Source organism: Gigantopelta aegis, chromosome 10 (genome assembly GCF_016097555.1).
Source record: "Gigantopelta aegis isolate Gae_Host chromosome 10, Gae_host_genome, whole genome shotgun sequence".
Classification (NCBI taxonomy): domain Eukaryota; kingdom Metazoa; phylum Mollusca; class Gastropoda; order Neomphalida; family Peltospiridae; genus Gigantopelta; species Gigantopelta aegis.
The window spans coordinates 64,679,894-64,693,836 of record NC_054708.1 but is presented as its reverse complement, the minus strand read 5'-3'; the positions used below and the strand labels follow the sequence as shown (position 1 = coordinate 64,693,836).

General features: G+C 35.8%; 1 protein-coding gene across 1 annotated transcript in view; it reads left to right on the top strand.

Annotated features, from left to right (window-relative positions):
* Positions 1 to 13,943, top strand: part of LOC121383396 (tetratricopeptide repeat protein 28-like) — a 29,382-nt gene that overhangs the window by 7,351 nt on the left and 8,088 nt on the right. Inside the window, exons 6-13 of the mRNA XM_041513401.1 lie at positions 2,258 to 3,228; positions 4,309 to 4,475; positions 5,395 to 5,613; positions 6,309 to 6,456; positions 7,848 to 8,020; positions 9,126 to 9,229; positions 12,172 to 12,397; positions 13,776 to 13,861. Coding sequence (XP_041369335.1) covers positions 2,258 to 3,228; positions 4,309 to 4,475; positions 5,395 to 5,613; positions 6,309 to 6,456; positions 7,848 to 8,020; positions 9,126 to 9,229; positions 12,172 to 12,397; positions 13,776 to 13,861 — 2,094 coding nt within the window. The remainder of the gene's footprint in view (positions 1 to 2,257; positions 3,229 to 4,308; positions 4,476 to 5,394; positions 5,614 to 6,308; positions 6,457 to 7,847; positions 8,021 to 9,125; positions 9,230 to 12,171; positions 12,398 to 13,775; positions 13,862 to 13,943) is intronic.

Sequence of the window (13,943 nt, the reverse complement as noted above, 5' to 3'; positions counted from 1 at the left end):
TTTACTGTACTCTACTATATATGTCAAATCAACATGTCTTCTAACTAAGACAAGCTATAGCTTTTGACATTCAGTCTAAACTCTGTACACTGTGCTTGTTGGTAATACTACATTATACTGGCAGATTAACATGTTCATTATAAGTGTACTTTACTGTACTCTACTATATATGTCAAATCAACATGTCTTCTAACTAAGACAAGCTATAGCTTTTGACATTCAGTCTAAACTCTGTACACTGTGCTTGTTGGTAATACTACATTATACTGGCAGATTAACATGTTCATTATAAGTGTACTTTACTGTACTCTACTATATATGTCAAATCAACATGTCTTCTAACTAAGACAAGCTATAGCTTTTGACATTCAGTCTAAACTCTGTACACTGTGCTTGTTGGTAATACTACATTATACTGGCAGATTAACATGTTCATTATAAGTGTACTTTACTGTACTCTACTATATATGTCAAATCAACATGTCTTCTAACTAAGACAAGCTATAGCTTTTGACATTCAGTCTAAACTCTGTACACTGTGCTTGTTGGTAATACTACATTATACTGGCAGATTAACATGTTCATTATAAGTGTACTTTACTGTACTCTACTATATATGTCAAATCAACATGTCTTCTAACTAAGACAAGCTATAGCTTTTGACATTCAGTCTAAACTCTGTACACTGTGCTTGTTGGTAATACTACATTATACTGGCAGATTAACATGTTCATTATAAGTGTACTTTACTGTACTCTACTATATATGTCAAATCAACATGTCTTCTAACTAAGACAAGCTATAGCTTTTGACATTCAGTCTAAACTCTGTACACTGTGCTTGTTGGTAATACTACATTATACTGGCAGATTAACATGTTCATTATAAGTGTACTTTACTGTACTCTACTATATATGTCAAATCAACATGTCTTCTAACTAAGACAAGCTATAGCTTTTGACATTCAGTCTAAACTCTGTACACTGTGCTTGTTGGTAATACTACATTATACTGGCAGATTAACATGTTCATTATAAGTGTACTTTACTGTACTCTACTATATATGTCAAATCAACATGTCTTCTAACTAAGACAAGCTATAGCTTTTGACATTCAGTCTAAACTCTGTACACTGTGCTTGTTGGTAATACTACATTATACTGGCAGATTAACATGTTCATTATAAGTGTACTTTACTGTACTCTACTATATATGTCAAATCAACATGTCTTCTAACTAAGACAAGCTATAGCTTTTGACACTCAGTCTAAACTCTGTACACTGTGCTTGTTGGTAATATTACATTATACTGGCAGATTAACATGTTCATTATAAGTGTACTTTACTGTACTCTACTATATATGTCAAATCAACATGTCTTCTAACTAAGACAAGCTATAGCTTTTGACATTCAGTCTAAACTCTGTACACTGTGCTTGTTGGTAATACTACATTATACTGGCAGATTAACATGTTCATTATAAGTGTACTTTACTGTACTCTACTATATATGTCAAATCAACATGTCTTCTAACTAAGACAAGCTATAGCTTTTGACATTCAGTCTAAACTCTGTACACTGTGCTTGTTGGTAATATTACATTATACTGGCAGATTAACATGTTCATTATAAGTGTACTTTACTGTACTCTACTATATATGTCAAATCAACATGTCTTCTAACTAAGACAAGCTATAGCTTTTGACATTCAGTCTAAACTCTGTACACTGTGCTTGTTGGTAATATTACATTATACTGGCAGATTAACATGTTCATTATAAGTGTACTTTACTGTACTCTACTATATATGTCAAATCAACATGTCTTCTAACTAAGACAAGCTATAGCTTTTGACATTCAGTCTAAACTCTGTACACTGTGCTTGTTGGTAATACTACATTATACTGGCAGATTAACATGTTCATTATAAGTGTACTTTACTGTACTCTACTATATATGTCAAATCAACATGTCTTCTAACTAAGACAAGCTATAGCTTTTGACATTCAGTCTAAACTCTGTACACTGTGCTTGTTGGTAATACTACATTATACTGGCAGATTAACATGTTCATTATAAGTGTACTTTACTGTACTCTACTATATATGTCAAATCAACATGTCTTCTAACTAAGACAAGCTATAGCTTTTGACACTCAGTCTAAACTCTGTACACTGTGCTTGTTGGTAATATTACATTATACTGGCAGATTAACATGTTCTTTTCATTGTCTTAATGTTTTCTCTCTTACAACAGATAAAACAACTTCTGCTAGAGCTTCAGAAAGACTTTGACTGGAAGAATGCTCAGAATCGATGTGAAAACCGTGCTCTTCCACTGAAAGATGGTATCCTTTGTCACATGCGAAGGAAGAATGAATCACTTTCTAAGAGAAAAACAGAGGAGAAACCTGATTGTGATTCTACTGCTGACAGTAGTGACACAACACCAAAGAAATCTGCCCAGAGACAGTTGTACAACATACTGTTAGCACCAATTGAGGACATCTTAATAAAGCTAGACCACAAGAGTCACTTAGTTATCATTCCCGACAAGGAGTTGTGTCACTGCCCATTTACCGTCTTGGAAGACTGGAATCGTGCTTACGTTAGTGACAGATTTCACGTCACTTACATGCCTTGTTTCTTGTTACTGGACCGCGTCATAAAAAACGAGCAGGAATACCTGCGCACAAAAGATCAGCTGGAATTCGAAAGGGAATCGTCACGAAAAGGTGGTGCGATGAAAATAATTGCCCAGGAGAAGAAAGACATTTTCTCTTCAGACAGGATTAATCCTTCAGAAGCCACATTCAGTTACATGTCCATAGGGGGGGATAATGTCAACCTGAGAGCGGTATCAAATCCCAGATTCGCAACTTCAGCAGTTAGTCCGTCTGTGGAAAAACAGAGAATATCTCCGAGGTTGATACCCTATAAAGAGTCTGCATTCAAGTGTGTGGATGGGAAGCCTCTATCTTTGAACACCGAAATGTCTGATCCAGCTCATGACCACCATGTGCATCAAAGACTGGACACCATCAAGCACGCACTTGGTCAACCCGTGTCCCCTGAAAGAATGGTGGGAGTCCACACGTTCTCAACACTGACCACTCGGACATCGACGGGGACAGATGTCACGAACTCCACCTTGGCAGTTACTTTGTTTCGGCAAATCAGTGACAAGTCAAAATGTGTGGTGTATGGGTGTCCAGAGCTTCCTGATAGGTAATACAAACAAAATAATGGTTTACTGATAGGTAATAACAAGTAAAAATGTGTGGTGTATGGATGTCCAGAGCTTCCTGATGGGTAATATTAGTAAAATAATGGTTTACTGATAGGTAATAACAAGTCAAAATGTGTGGTGTATGGGTGTCTAGAGCTTCCTGATGGGTAATATTAACAAAATAATGGTTTACTGATAGGTAATAACAAGTCAAAATGTGTGGTGTATGGATGTCCAGAGCTTCCTGATGGGTAATATTAGCAAAATAATGGTTTACTGATAGGTAATAACAAGTCAAAATGTGTGGTGTATGGGTGTCCAGAGCTTCCTGACAGGTAATATTAACAAAATAATGGTTTACTGATAGGTAATAACAAGTCAAAGTGTCGACTGTCAATCAAAACATGTAAGTGTGCAATTAAATCATGCATACCACTCGTACGTTTATTTCTACCACACCCCTAAGTGACATTGCATGACATGATATGAAAGTTTGGTGCAATGAGAGGTAAGGTTTTGTCGGTGGGAAAATTAATCAAGCATGGTACAAATCTACAATAGTTGATTACTTTTACATGTACAAGTCTTCACATATTATGTACATGTATGTTTTATGTTTTAAAGAGGAGAATACATCTATATCTATTTGCACTTAAGCTATGGTCTGGACCTCAGAATGATTTCATTCATTTCAACTTATTTTCATGCTTATATCCAATTATGGTTCAAGCATGCTGTTCTGGGCACACACACCTCAGCTCTCTGGGTTGTCTGTCCAGGACAAGGGGTTAGTAAGAGAGAAGAGTGTTTAGTGGTCTTACACCTACCCACTGAGTTGTTAAAACTCGCTCTGGGTGCGAGCCGGTACCAGGCTGCGAACCCAGTACCTACCAGCCTTATGTCCAATGGCTTAACCACGACACCACTGAGGCTGGTCCTCAGAATGAATTTGTGGGTGTAAGGATGTATGATGGTGATTGCTTTTGTAAAAATATTACAGATTGCTGAGATACCTGTTAAATTGAAATGCCCAGATACATTAGAACGTTATTGATATGTTTCTTCATTTAATACTATAGCCTAAGCTTGCTTGGAAAACAGTGGAGTCCTCATGGAGAACTGAAGAATGCCCAGAGAGAGGCGCACCTTGTTGGCAACCTGCTAGAAACTGATCCAGTCGTTGGGAAAATGGCAACAAAGATTCAGTTTTTGAAAGATATACAGCAGGCTTCCATTCTTCACATTGGTGAGAAGCTTTCACCATTAGCATACTGTAAACCGTGAAAAAAATGCGTGCGTATAAATTCCGCGTCGTTCGCGTCCAACCTTATGTCGTGAAGTTAATACGCACACACTATTTTCCAGTTTGAAGTGTGCTTAAAGTAATTTGTTTTGTTTTGAACTATTTTATTGAGAATAAAATTCACAAAAAGATTCACTCAACAGGCACAGCCTATACACGAGCTCTCCTTGATGGCGACTAATCGTTAATTGTTTTATGTAACTTCAATCGATGGCGACTAATCGTTTATTGTTTTATCTACCAAAAGGTGTTAACAGTTAACAACTGAAGCTGTGAGTTGTGATTCTAATATAGGAGTGGTGGGTAGGGCCTAATCCCATCTATAGACTCTGTACCAGGCACAATTGCTTGATGTAGGATAGCAGAATATTGATTTACAGACAGTAACTTTATAACAATTACAGTGACCTGTCTTTATCCACTTTTTTCTTTTTTGAGCTGTCAACAGTCGTTCGCGAAATTTACACGTCACGAACATGCGCCAAGGTATACATTCGCGAAAAAAACACGTCGCAATATTAATACGGTTTACAGTATTAGAGACACTTGACAGATACATGCATCGTGCTTCAAGTTTCATTAGTTTGATTAGTATTGCAATTAACACTAAAATAACAGTATTTGAAGCTACCACGCTGATACATATGTCCTAACAGCAGGGTTTTGGGGTTTGTTTGTTTTTTAAAGTCTGAATTGCTAATATGACAATAAATTGACAATATATTTAAGACGAAGTAACAAAGATTAACTGTTATGAGGTTGCTGTACATGATTTTATTTCATATCATTCTAATGCATCTTTACTACCATGTATGGTGCTTTCAATTGTTTCTTCTTTTTTTCTCTTTTCTTTCTTTTACAGCCACACATGGATGCTGGAAAGAAGGCCTGTTGGTTTTCTGCCCTGATCCTGACAATGTACAGGAAGGGCCCCCTGATGTGAGTTCGTACATCGTGTCGCCTGCTGATATTCACAACATTAAACTGAACGCACAGCTCGTCGTACTCAACTGCGGTTACACACCATCACGAAAAGACATGCTTACCTCCCTTGTTCTTCCTAGTGTCTTCCTTTCTGCAGGTATTCGGACATTGGCTTCAAAACTGTTTTACTGTAACAATGCAGTCAAAAGTTTATTTTTATATCTTTAAAAATTGCAATGTACTTAGAGTTATCCCCATATTGTTTATAACACTGTTTATTCCTGTCTTATTGTTTAAACTGGAGTAGACAAGTTTACTATCAGTGGATTAGTGGGGGGCATAAGGGCCATGCCCCCAACCATTAGAACCTTTTTTCTTTTTTTTACTGTATTAAATTTTATAAAATCATACATACATACATACATACATACAGAAATACATACATACAGAAATACATACATACAGAAATACATACATACAGAAATACATACATGGTATGGGTTGCTCCCCCACCCCCCACCCACCCCCACCCCCCACCCACCCATAGTGGGTTCCATCCGAAACTAAAATCCTGGCCATGCCAAAGTTTACTATGATAAATCATACTATTTGACATAAAAAGTATAATATCACAATTTTTAAATTAGATACTGTTTAAATCAAATTAAGTATATGTATTTTAAAAAAAAAATTCACATGTTTTAAATATATTTGATTTTAAAAAGTCTGATTACAGTACATTTTTTACACAAAATATGAAGTACCAATCAAAGGGAACATGACTATTATTTCTGTAACAGTGGTCATAAAATGTCAGCTTGTTTTTCATCTTTTATCATTTTTCTTTGTAAGGTGCCCAGTGTGTGTTAGTACCACAATGGCTTGTCCCAGATGATGCCCTGCAGAAATTTTTTCACCATTTTTATATGGCACTCCAAAATGGCTGCCTACTTTCTACGGCTGTGAAGACAGCAATGCATGAAGTTCGCCAAAGTGAAAGGTCAGTTTACTTTTTTAATCTGTTTTGCTTGTTATTGGAAAGTGAACTAAATTAGATACTTAAAAAATATTTATGCATGCAAATACTTTTTGTTTGTCTTAAAATTTGGAATGTGATTTTAAACTCTGTCAGTTTATTCTCTTTACAGTGAAATTTGGAACAGAACTTTAAGCTTCTTATGATTAAATAGTATATAACTGGAAGGACATACCGCATATAACCAAGTGACAATATTTTAAAATCTTAGGTAACTAGAAGTCTGTTCACATGATTTTTTATCTAGGTAACCGATTGTTCTGTAATGTGAATTGTATTTGCAATAACACAGTAACTATAGTTCATGCACACTGGTAGTTGGCTATGTGGTGAACTGTTATATTTCAAAATTTATTTAATAGTTGCAAACTTAAGGATCAATGGAATTCTTTTCATGTACTACAGAAATCCATGTATGCCAATCATGTTCCAGACTGATTTTTGAACACTTGTGTAGCACATTAGAACAAGCTGAAAATTACTACTGCATTGCAAAATCAGTTGGATTAAAGGACATTTGAAATGTGACAGTAGGCCTTGTATAGAAGTTAAAGTTGTATAACCAACACACAAATCACGGGTGGATCCAGGATTTTTTAAAAGGGGCAGTCACAATATTCTTTGGAGGCATGCTCCCTGGAAAATGTTGAAATAAAGTGTGTTTTTGTTTTGTTTAATGACACCACTGGAGCACATTGATTAATTAATCATCGGCTATTGGATGTTAAACATTTGGTAATTCTTACTCGTAGTCATAGGAGGAAACCCGCTACATTTTTTCTAATGCAGCAAGGGATCTTTTATATGCACTTCACACAGACAGGAAAGCACATACCACAGCCTTTGTCCAGTTGTGGTGCACTGGTTGGAACGAGAAAAAACCCAATCAACTGAATGGATCCACCAAGGTGGTTCGATCCTGCGATGCAAGCACCTCAAGCGAGTACTCGACCAACTGAGCTAAATCCGGCCCCATGTGGAAATAAAGATGCTCAGACATGCATTTTTAGGGCAATTTAGTGCTGTATATTGTGCATGATTAGATTAAAACAACAAAAAGACATTTTAAGGGGCACTTCAGACAGGCGGAGGTGGGTGTTATTGGACCCATGTGATCTTCTCTGGATTCACCAATGTGAACAGAACAACAGTTCACATAAAATATTGTGCCCTGTTTTAACTGCTCATCATTTGCCTCAGAACAGATTTTGTAGCATGTATCTGTTCATCATACAGGTTTCTACCACAAGTAACTAGCTATAATTGTCTCATTACATTAATGTCTAATTGTTTCATCATTTACATTGTTAGATGTTTTCTGTCACATATATCTAAGTGGAGTTGCCGTGTTACAGGTTTTCTGCTGTCTGCAACTGGTCACCGTTTGCCTTGTTTGGTAAAGATGTGTTCGTTGATGTGAAACAGATTCGCCAGGCGATGCTGGATCAGAAGATCGATGCGGCCGAGGTGGAGGTGGAGGCCGAAACCTGTACCGAGTTGCTCAACCCAAGATCTGTCATACCTCATAGTGAGTGACAGGCCTCGTTTACATGTAGGGACGGGACATAGTCTAGTGGTAAAGTGTTCACTGGATGCACGGTTGTCTGGGATCGATCCTCATCAGTGGGCCCATTGGGCTGTTTTTCGTTTTAGCCAGTGCGCCATGACTGGTATATCAAAGGCCATGGTATATGCTATCCTGTCTGTGGGATAGTGCATATAAAAGATCCCATGATACTAATGTAGCGGGTTTCCTCTCCAAGACTATCTATCAAAATTACCAAATGTTTGACAGCCAATAGCCGATGATTAATAAATCAATGTGCCCTAGTGGTGTCATTAACAAAACAAGCTTTTACATGTATGTTTTGATATCCGTGTTAAGTACTGAAATCACTCATCATCCTGTAAGTTAGATGGAGGGCAAATTTTGTTTGAAAATGAGGAGTCCGATTTAATTTGTGTTATCAAAAAAAAAAAAGTAATGGTTCAAATAAATCTGGTAATTTTGGAATTTGCTTTATGGTGGATTTATTTTGAAATACATTCCCTAAATGTTGTCAAGAATAGCCTAAGCGCTAACTTCTTGCTTTGAAACCTTTGTATGGACATATTAAAAGTTCCACATCAAATCAGATATGTTGGCGTTACTGTGACAAATGATACAATGTGGAGGGACTTTATTTGATTTTATAATACATTGTGCTATTCTGAATTTTCTCAACATTTCATTTACATTGTGTTATTCCGAATCATTTAAGCATGGTAATCTTACATTTAGGTTTTAATACAGAACAGATTTATATGTAATTGTGTGAAAGTCTTTTAATACTCTATATTATGACTTATTACTTTTCTTTTCAACATAACCTGTCCTCAAAACTAGCGCATATTCCCTACGGTTAATAGACTGGTCCGAACATCCCAACAGCCAATGGGATGGCCAAGTTACTTTCATTCCTTGATATCACCATGTGTTACACAACTACAGGCCACCAATTAAACATTCTGGAGTCACTTCACATTTCGTTTCTACGGACCTGGGGTTGACATTAAACAAACATTTATTTCATTGCTTGATGTACCGTCGTTATGTTAGCACTGACACTTGGACTTTTGTTGTATTAAAACAGTTTCAACAAAAGAAGAAAACTTTACCAGACTTCAGGAGTTGCTCGGAGACCTAATCCGACATCACTTCAAGCAGCCGGCAGTCATAGGTGGACTAATCGACTCGGTAAGAGATTGGAATGGGATTTCACCAAGTGGCAATGGATCCATCTTAGAAATGACAGGTCAAAGGCTCAATCTTTATCTTTATATCCTTTACATGGAGTCATTTCACTTAATTGCCTTGAATGACACAAAGATGGGACATTTCCTCTACAGGCTTATTCTCCACTAAGTCTGCGAATTGCCCATTTTCATGTTGCTTGTCGTAAGTTGACCAAACAATACATATACGTGTTCTATCTTTGTGATATATGCTTGTCGTAAGTTGACCAAACAATACATATACGTGTTCTATCTTTGTGATATATGCTTGTCGTAAGTTGACCAAACAATACATATACGTGTTTTATCTTTGTGATATATGCTTGTCGTAAGTTGACCAAACAATACATATACGTGTTCTATCTTTGTGATATATGCTTAGATTGACATCAGTCCTCCATTCCATTGACAGTGCACCACTGAATAGCTTCATTTAGCCAAATTTACCCAGTTGCCATGCATGGGTGCCATCAGTAACCCATCTTGTGGTTATAAAATATACACATAGGAACCCGCAATTAATGTCTTTTTGCTTGGTTGGATAACAGGAACACACTTAATCATCATTTGAGTTAATTCCAAGTGAAATCAAATTTGAAGAAAATTAAAAGACACATGTCGCCAATTTTACAATAGATACATTACTGTAACATATCTGTAAGTGTAGGTGAACACTACCGAAATAGAATAGCTGTATTTAGATCACAATGTGTGAAAGATGAACCTTAATTCATTTATACAAAATATGGTACATTCAATTAAAACCTCAATTTGGTAATAAAATATAGTTATGAAACTATATGATTCTGTTACACAAGATTAAAAACAGATACGCTACATCACATGTCATAAGATTCGTCGATTATATCTATTATATGGTGTTATTGAAGTTATTTATCAAAACCACACACGGTATGCATTAAATATATATGGGTATACACTACTTATTGGTCATACATTTGCAAATTTCACCGAAATTGCATTGTGGTTGGTAAATACGTTATAACCAGATAATTACCAGTTACAGAGCATGTTCCAATCAGAAGATCTAAAAGGTTCTACTTCATGTGCCAAACCAATATGGCGTCCATTGAAAAATACATATCTGAGAATAAGTGAAACAACAGATACATGACCTCTGTATATTACACAGATTGTTGATTGCATAAGACAATTTTGTTTAGAAATCCTTTATCTTTTATAAAAATGTTTGTTACATCGTTCAGTTAAAACAATTTTGTTAATTTGTTCAATTTTTTGTTTTGACACAAATACGTTACCATATGACGAGGGCTATGCAATCAGCCACTGTTTGTCACATGGAGGGAACATGTTACCGAAACTTAAAAATATAAAATAATTTAGTTCGGTTTAACTTTTGGAGAAAAATTGTAGTTGTGTCATTGACTTTATAAACAAAAATTCTAGATTGAGGTGGAAGTGTTATCATTTCTAATATAAAACTCATAAATGAGTTTACCTGTTTCAAATACGTATATTAATGTCCTACATTGGTATATATTTCAACAAAACGAACACTTGTTTTGTATTGAACACATCAACAATGAATACTCACTTATGTTACTACAAATCTGTGTGTAACGTATATATATGTTGTTTACCAAAATGGGTGTTATCATATATATTCAATTATTTTAGAAAGTCTGACGTCAAAGATCCAACTGCGCTAGGTCCCGTTCACTAACATATGTATCTATAAAAATCACAATCGTTGACATACTACAAATGTTTTATTTTCTATTTTCTACTTTTAAAATGCACACTTAGTGGAGAATAGGCCTACTCATATCTATGTAACAGTGTATTACAAAACATGGCAGAAGACCTGTCATTTCAAGGCGGTTGACTATATATGTCCACAGTGAAATCACACACGAGTTTGTTACAAGAGCAGTTGTGTTTATATTTTGCATTAGGAAATGATGTTATAAACTGAGATGTGATTGCAGCTTCAAATATTCCTGTCATTGACACTAAACGGAATTTACAGTTCAACATGGTAAATACGTTCATGCAGGATCTAGTCACATCCAAACCAGTGCCCCATCACTGGTATATCAAAGGCTGTGGTATGTACTGTCCTGTCTGTTGGAAAAGATATTATAAAAGATATCTTGCAGCGAATGGGAAAATGTGACCAGACTCTGTATCAGATTTGTCAAATGTTTGACATCATTTAACTGATGATTGATTAATTTAAGCAGTTTGCATAATTTTCAGATGCGTTTATCGTTCAACAAACAAAACTATAATGTTTCGTAAAAACTGTAATTAGTCAAAACTAAACTATAACGTTTGGTGAAAAGTGGAGTTAGGCAAAACAAAACCGTAACATTTGGTGAAAAGTGGAGTTAGACAAAACAAAACCGTAACGTTTGGTCAAAAGTGGAGTTAGACAAAACAAAACCGTAATGTTTGGTCAAAAGTGGAGTTAGACAAAACAAATCCGTAACGTTTGGTGAAAAGTGGAGTTAGACAAAACAAAACCGTAACATTTGGTAAAAAGTGGAGTTAGACAAAACAAAACCGTAATGTTTGGTCAAAAGTGGAGTTAGACAAAACAAAACCGTAATGTTTGGTCAAAAGTGGAGTTAGACAAAACAAAACTATAACGTTTGATAAAAAGTGGAGTTTGACAAAACAAAACCGTAATGTTTGGTAAAAAGTGGAGTGCGATAAAACAAAACTGTAATGTTTGGTAAAAAGTGGAGTTAGACAAAACAAAACCGTAATGTTTGGTAAAAAGTGGAGTTAGACAAAACAAAACCGTAACGTTTGGTGAAAAGTGGAGTTAGACAAAACAAAACCGTAATGTTTGGTAAAAAGTGCAGTTAGACAAAACAAAACCGTAACGTTTGGTAAAACCTGGACTGTGTGTTTCAGCTTGATGCAGCTCTGAAGCGACTTCACACGGAAGAGAACAACAAGCAGACGTGTTGTTTGTCGCAGGAGATTTCCACCAGCACAGGCGGACTCGGTCTGCTCAAAATACTTGGCTTCCACTTCCAGGCCAAGGGGGCCGAACTTTCAACCCCCTACGTCGTGTTTCCACACTGGAACATTGACGAGATGCTCATCCCGGCCTACGATGCACTGAGAGCCCTTACAGGTATGTGAAGTGATCGTTATAATATGGGTCTGGACGTAACCCAGTGGTAAAGCGCTCAGATGATGTGTGGTTGGTCTGGGATCGATCCCTGTCAGTGGGCCCATTGGGCTATTTCTCATTCCAGCCAGTGCACCACAACTGGTATATCAAAGGCCATGGTATGTGCTGTCCTGTGTGGGATGGTGCATATAAAAGATCCCTTGCTATAAATGGGAAAATGTAGCAGGTTTCCTCTCTAAGACTATGTCAAAATTACCAAATGTTTGACATGCAAACAAATCAATGTGCTCTAGTGGTATCATTAAACAAAAAAAACGTTCAACATTATGATATTTGCACAGAGCTGTTACAGGTATAGTATGAGCTTCATGGTCTATTGGCTTGGAATGTGCCATGTTTATGTTCTTTGTTCTGTGTATAGAGGATAATAAACAAGTTACCAGTTATTTTCAAATTTATGTCCCGAGGGAAATAATTTTCAGTTGTCATGAGCTTTAGCGAGTGACAAATGAAAATTATTTTACAAGGGACATAAATTTGATAATAACTGGTACCGAGTTTGTTATTCTATTTATTACCTCAGCTATTTTTTCTCTAAAAGCCTTTATTTTTTACGCAAATGCACGAAGGCTAACCTGTATAGAAACAATGTAAACCACTTTACACACTGTTCTGAGAATTGCTATAGCTCTGTAATTTAATCACATTCATAGATAATTTTCAAAAACAAAAGTTATTTTTATTCTGCTACAAAATCTATAATGAATTGCATTAAAATTACATTTTGTTATAAATTTAACACCAAAAACAGAGCCATAAACGCAAACTCTTTAAACTACATGACGTCATTTTGTGTGTTTGCCAAATCATGATGACGTCATTAGTTTGTCAGCATCAAATTGTCCAATAGTATTGTTCATAAGATCAATACAGAATATTTCTCACTGAGAAAATATGGAAAATATTTTCCTGTTATGAGTGACCGCTGGGGTAATAAATTGTTTTATGTTTCAACATAAAATTGACCAACTGGTTGTATTCATTGTATTTAATGTCATATTTTAATGTATTTGTGTGCAACAGGGATTTGTTTTTGCTGTATAGATCAACACTTTTTGCCTGATTATAAGGTGAAAGTTATGTTACGATGTTTGTATATCCATAGAATTTGAATCCTTTTTTATTTTTGGCAGTTATTTTACAAACTAATGGTCATTCAAATGCTGACACCTGTTTCTACGAGTTGAATTAAGTTACCTAAATTTCTGAAAATGCTTACAGTTTATGAATTCTAAGCTTGTCAGTCAGTGTAAATTCAGATCTCGAATATTCAATAACATGTGAACTATAATAAAATGCCACTTGTGTTTTTATTCAGAGCTGGTGAAGAATCGGAGCTGTAGTCAGGCATTCTGTGACATTGTTCCCATCAGCCAAGATCATATCTCCATGATGGTGGACTTGGTATGTTCTATACAGATCCTCATTTGAAATAGATCTAAGTTCTAGTTTATTTAGAAATCATTTAAAGACCTCTTTTTTTGGT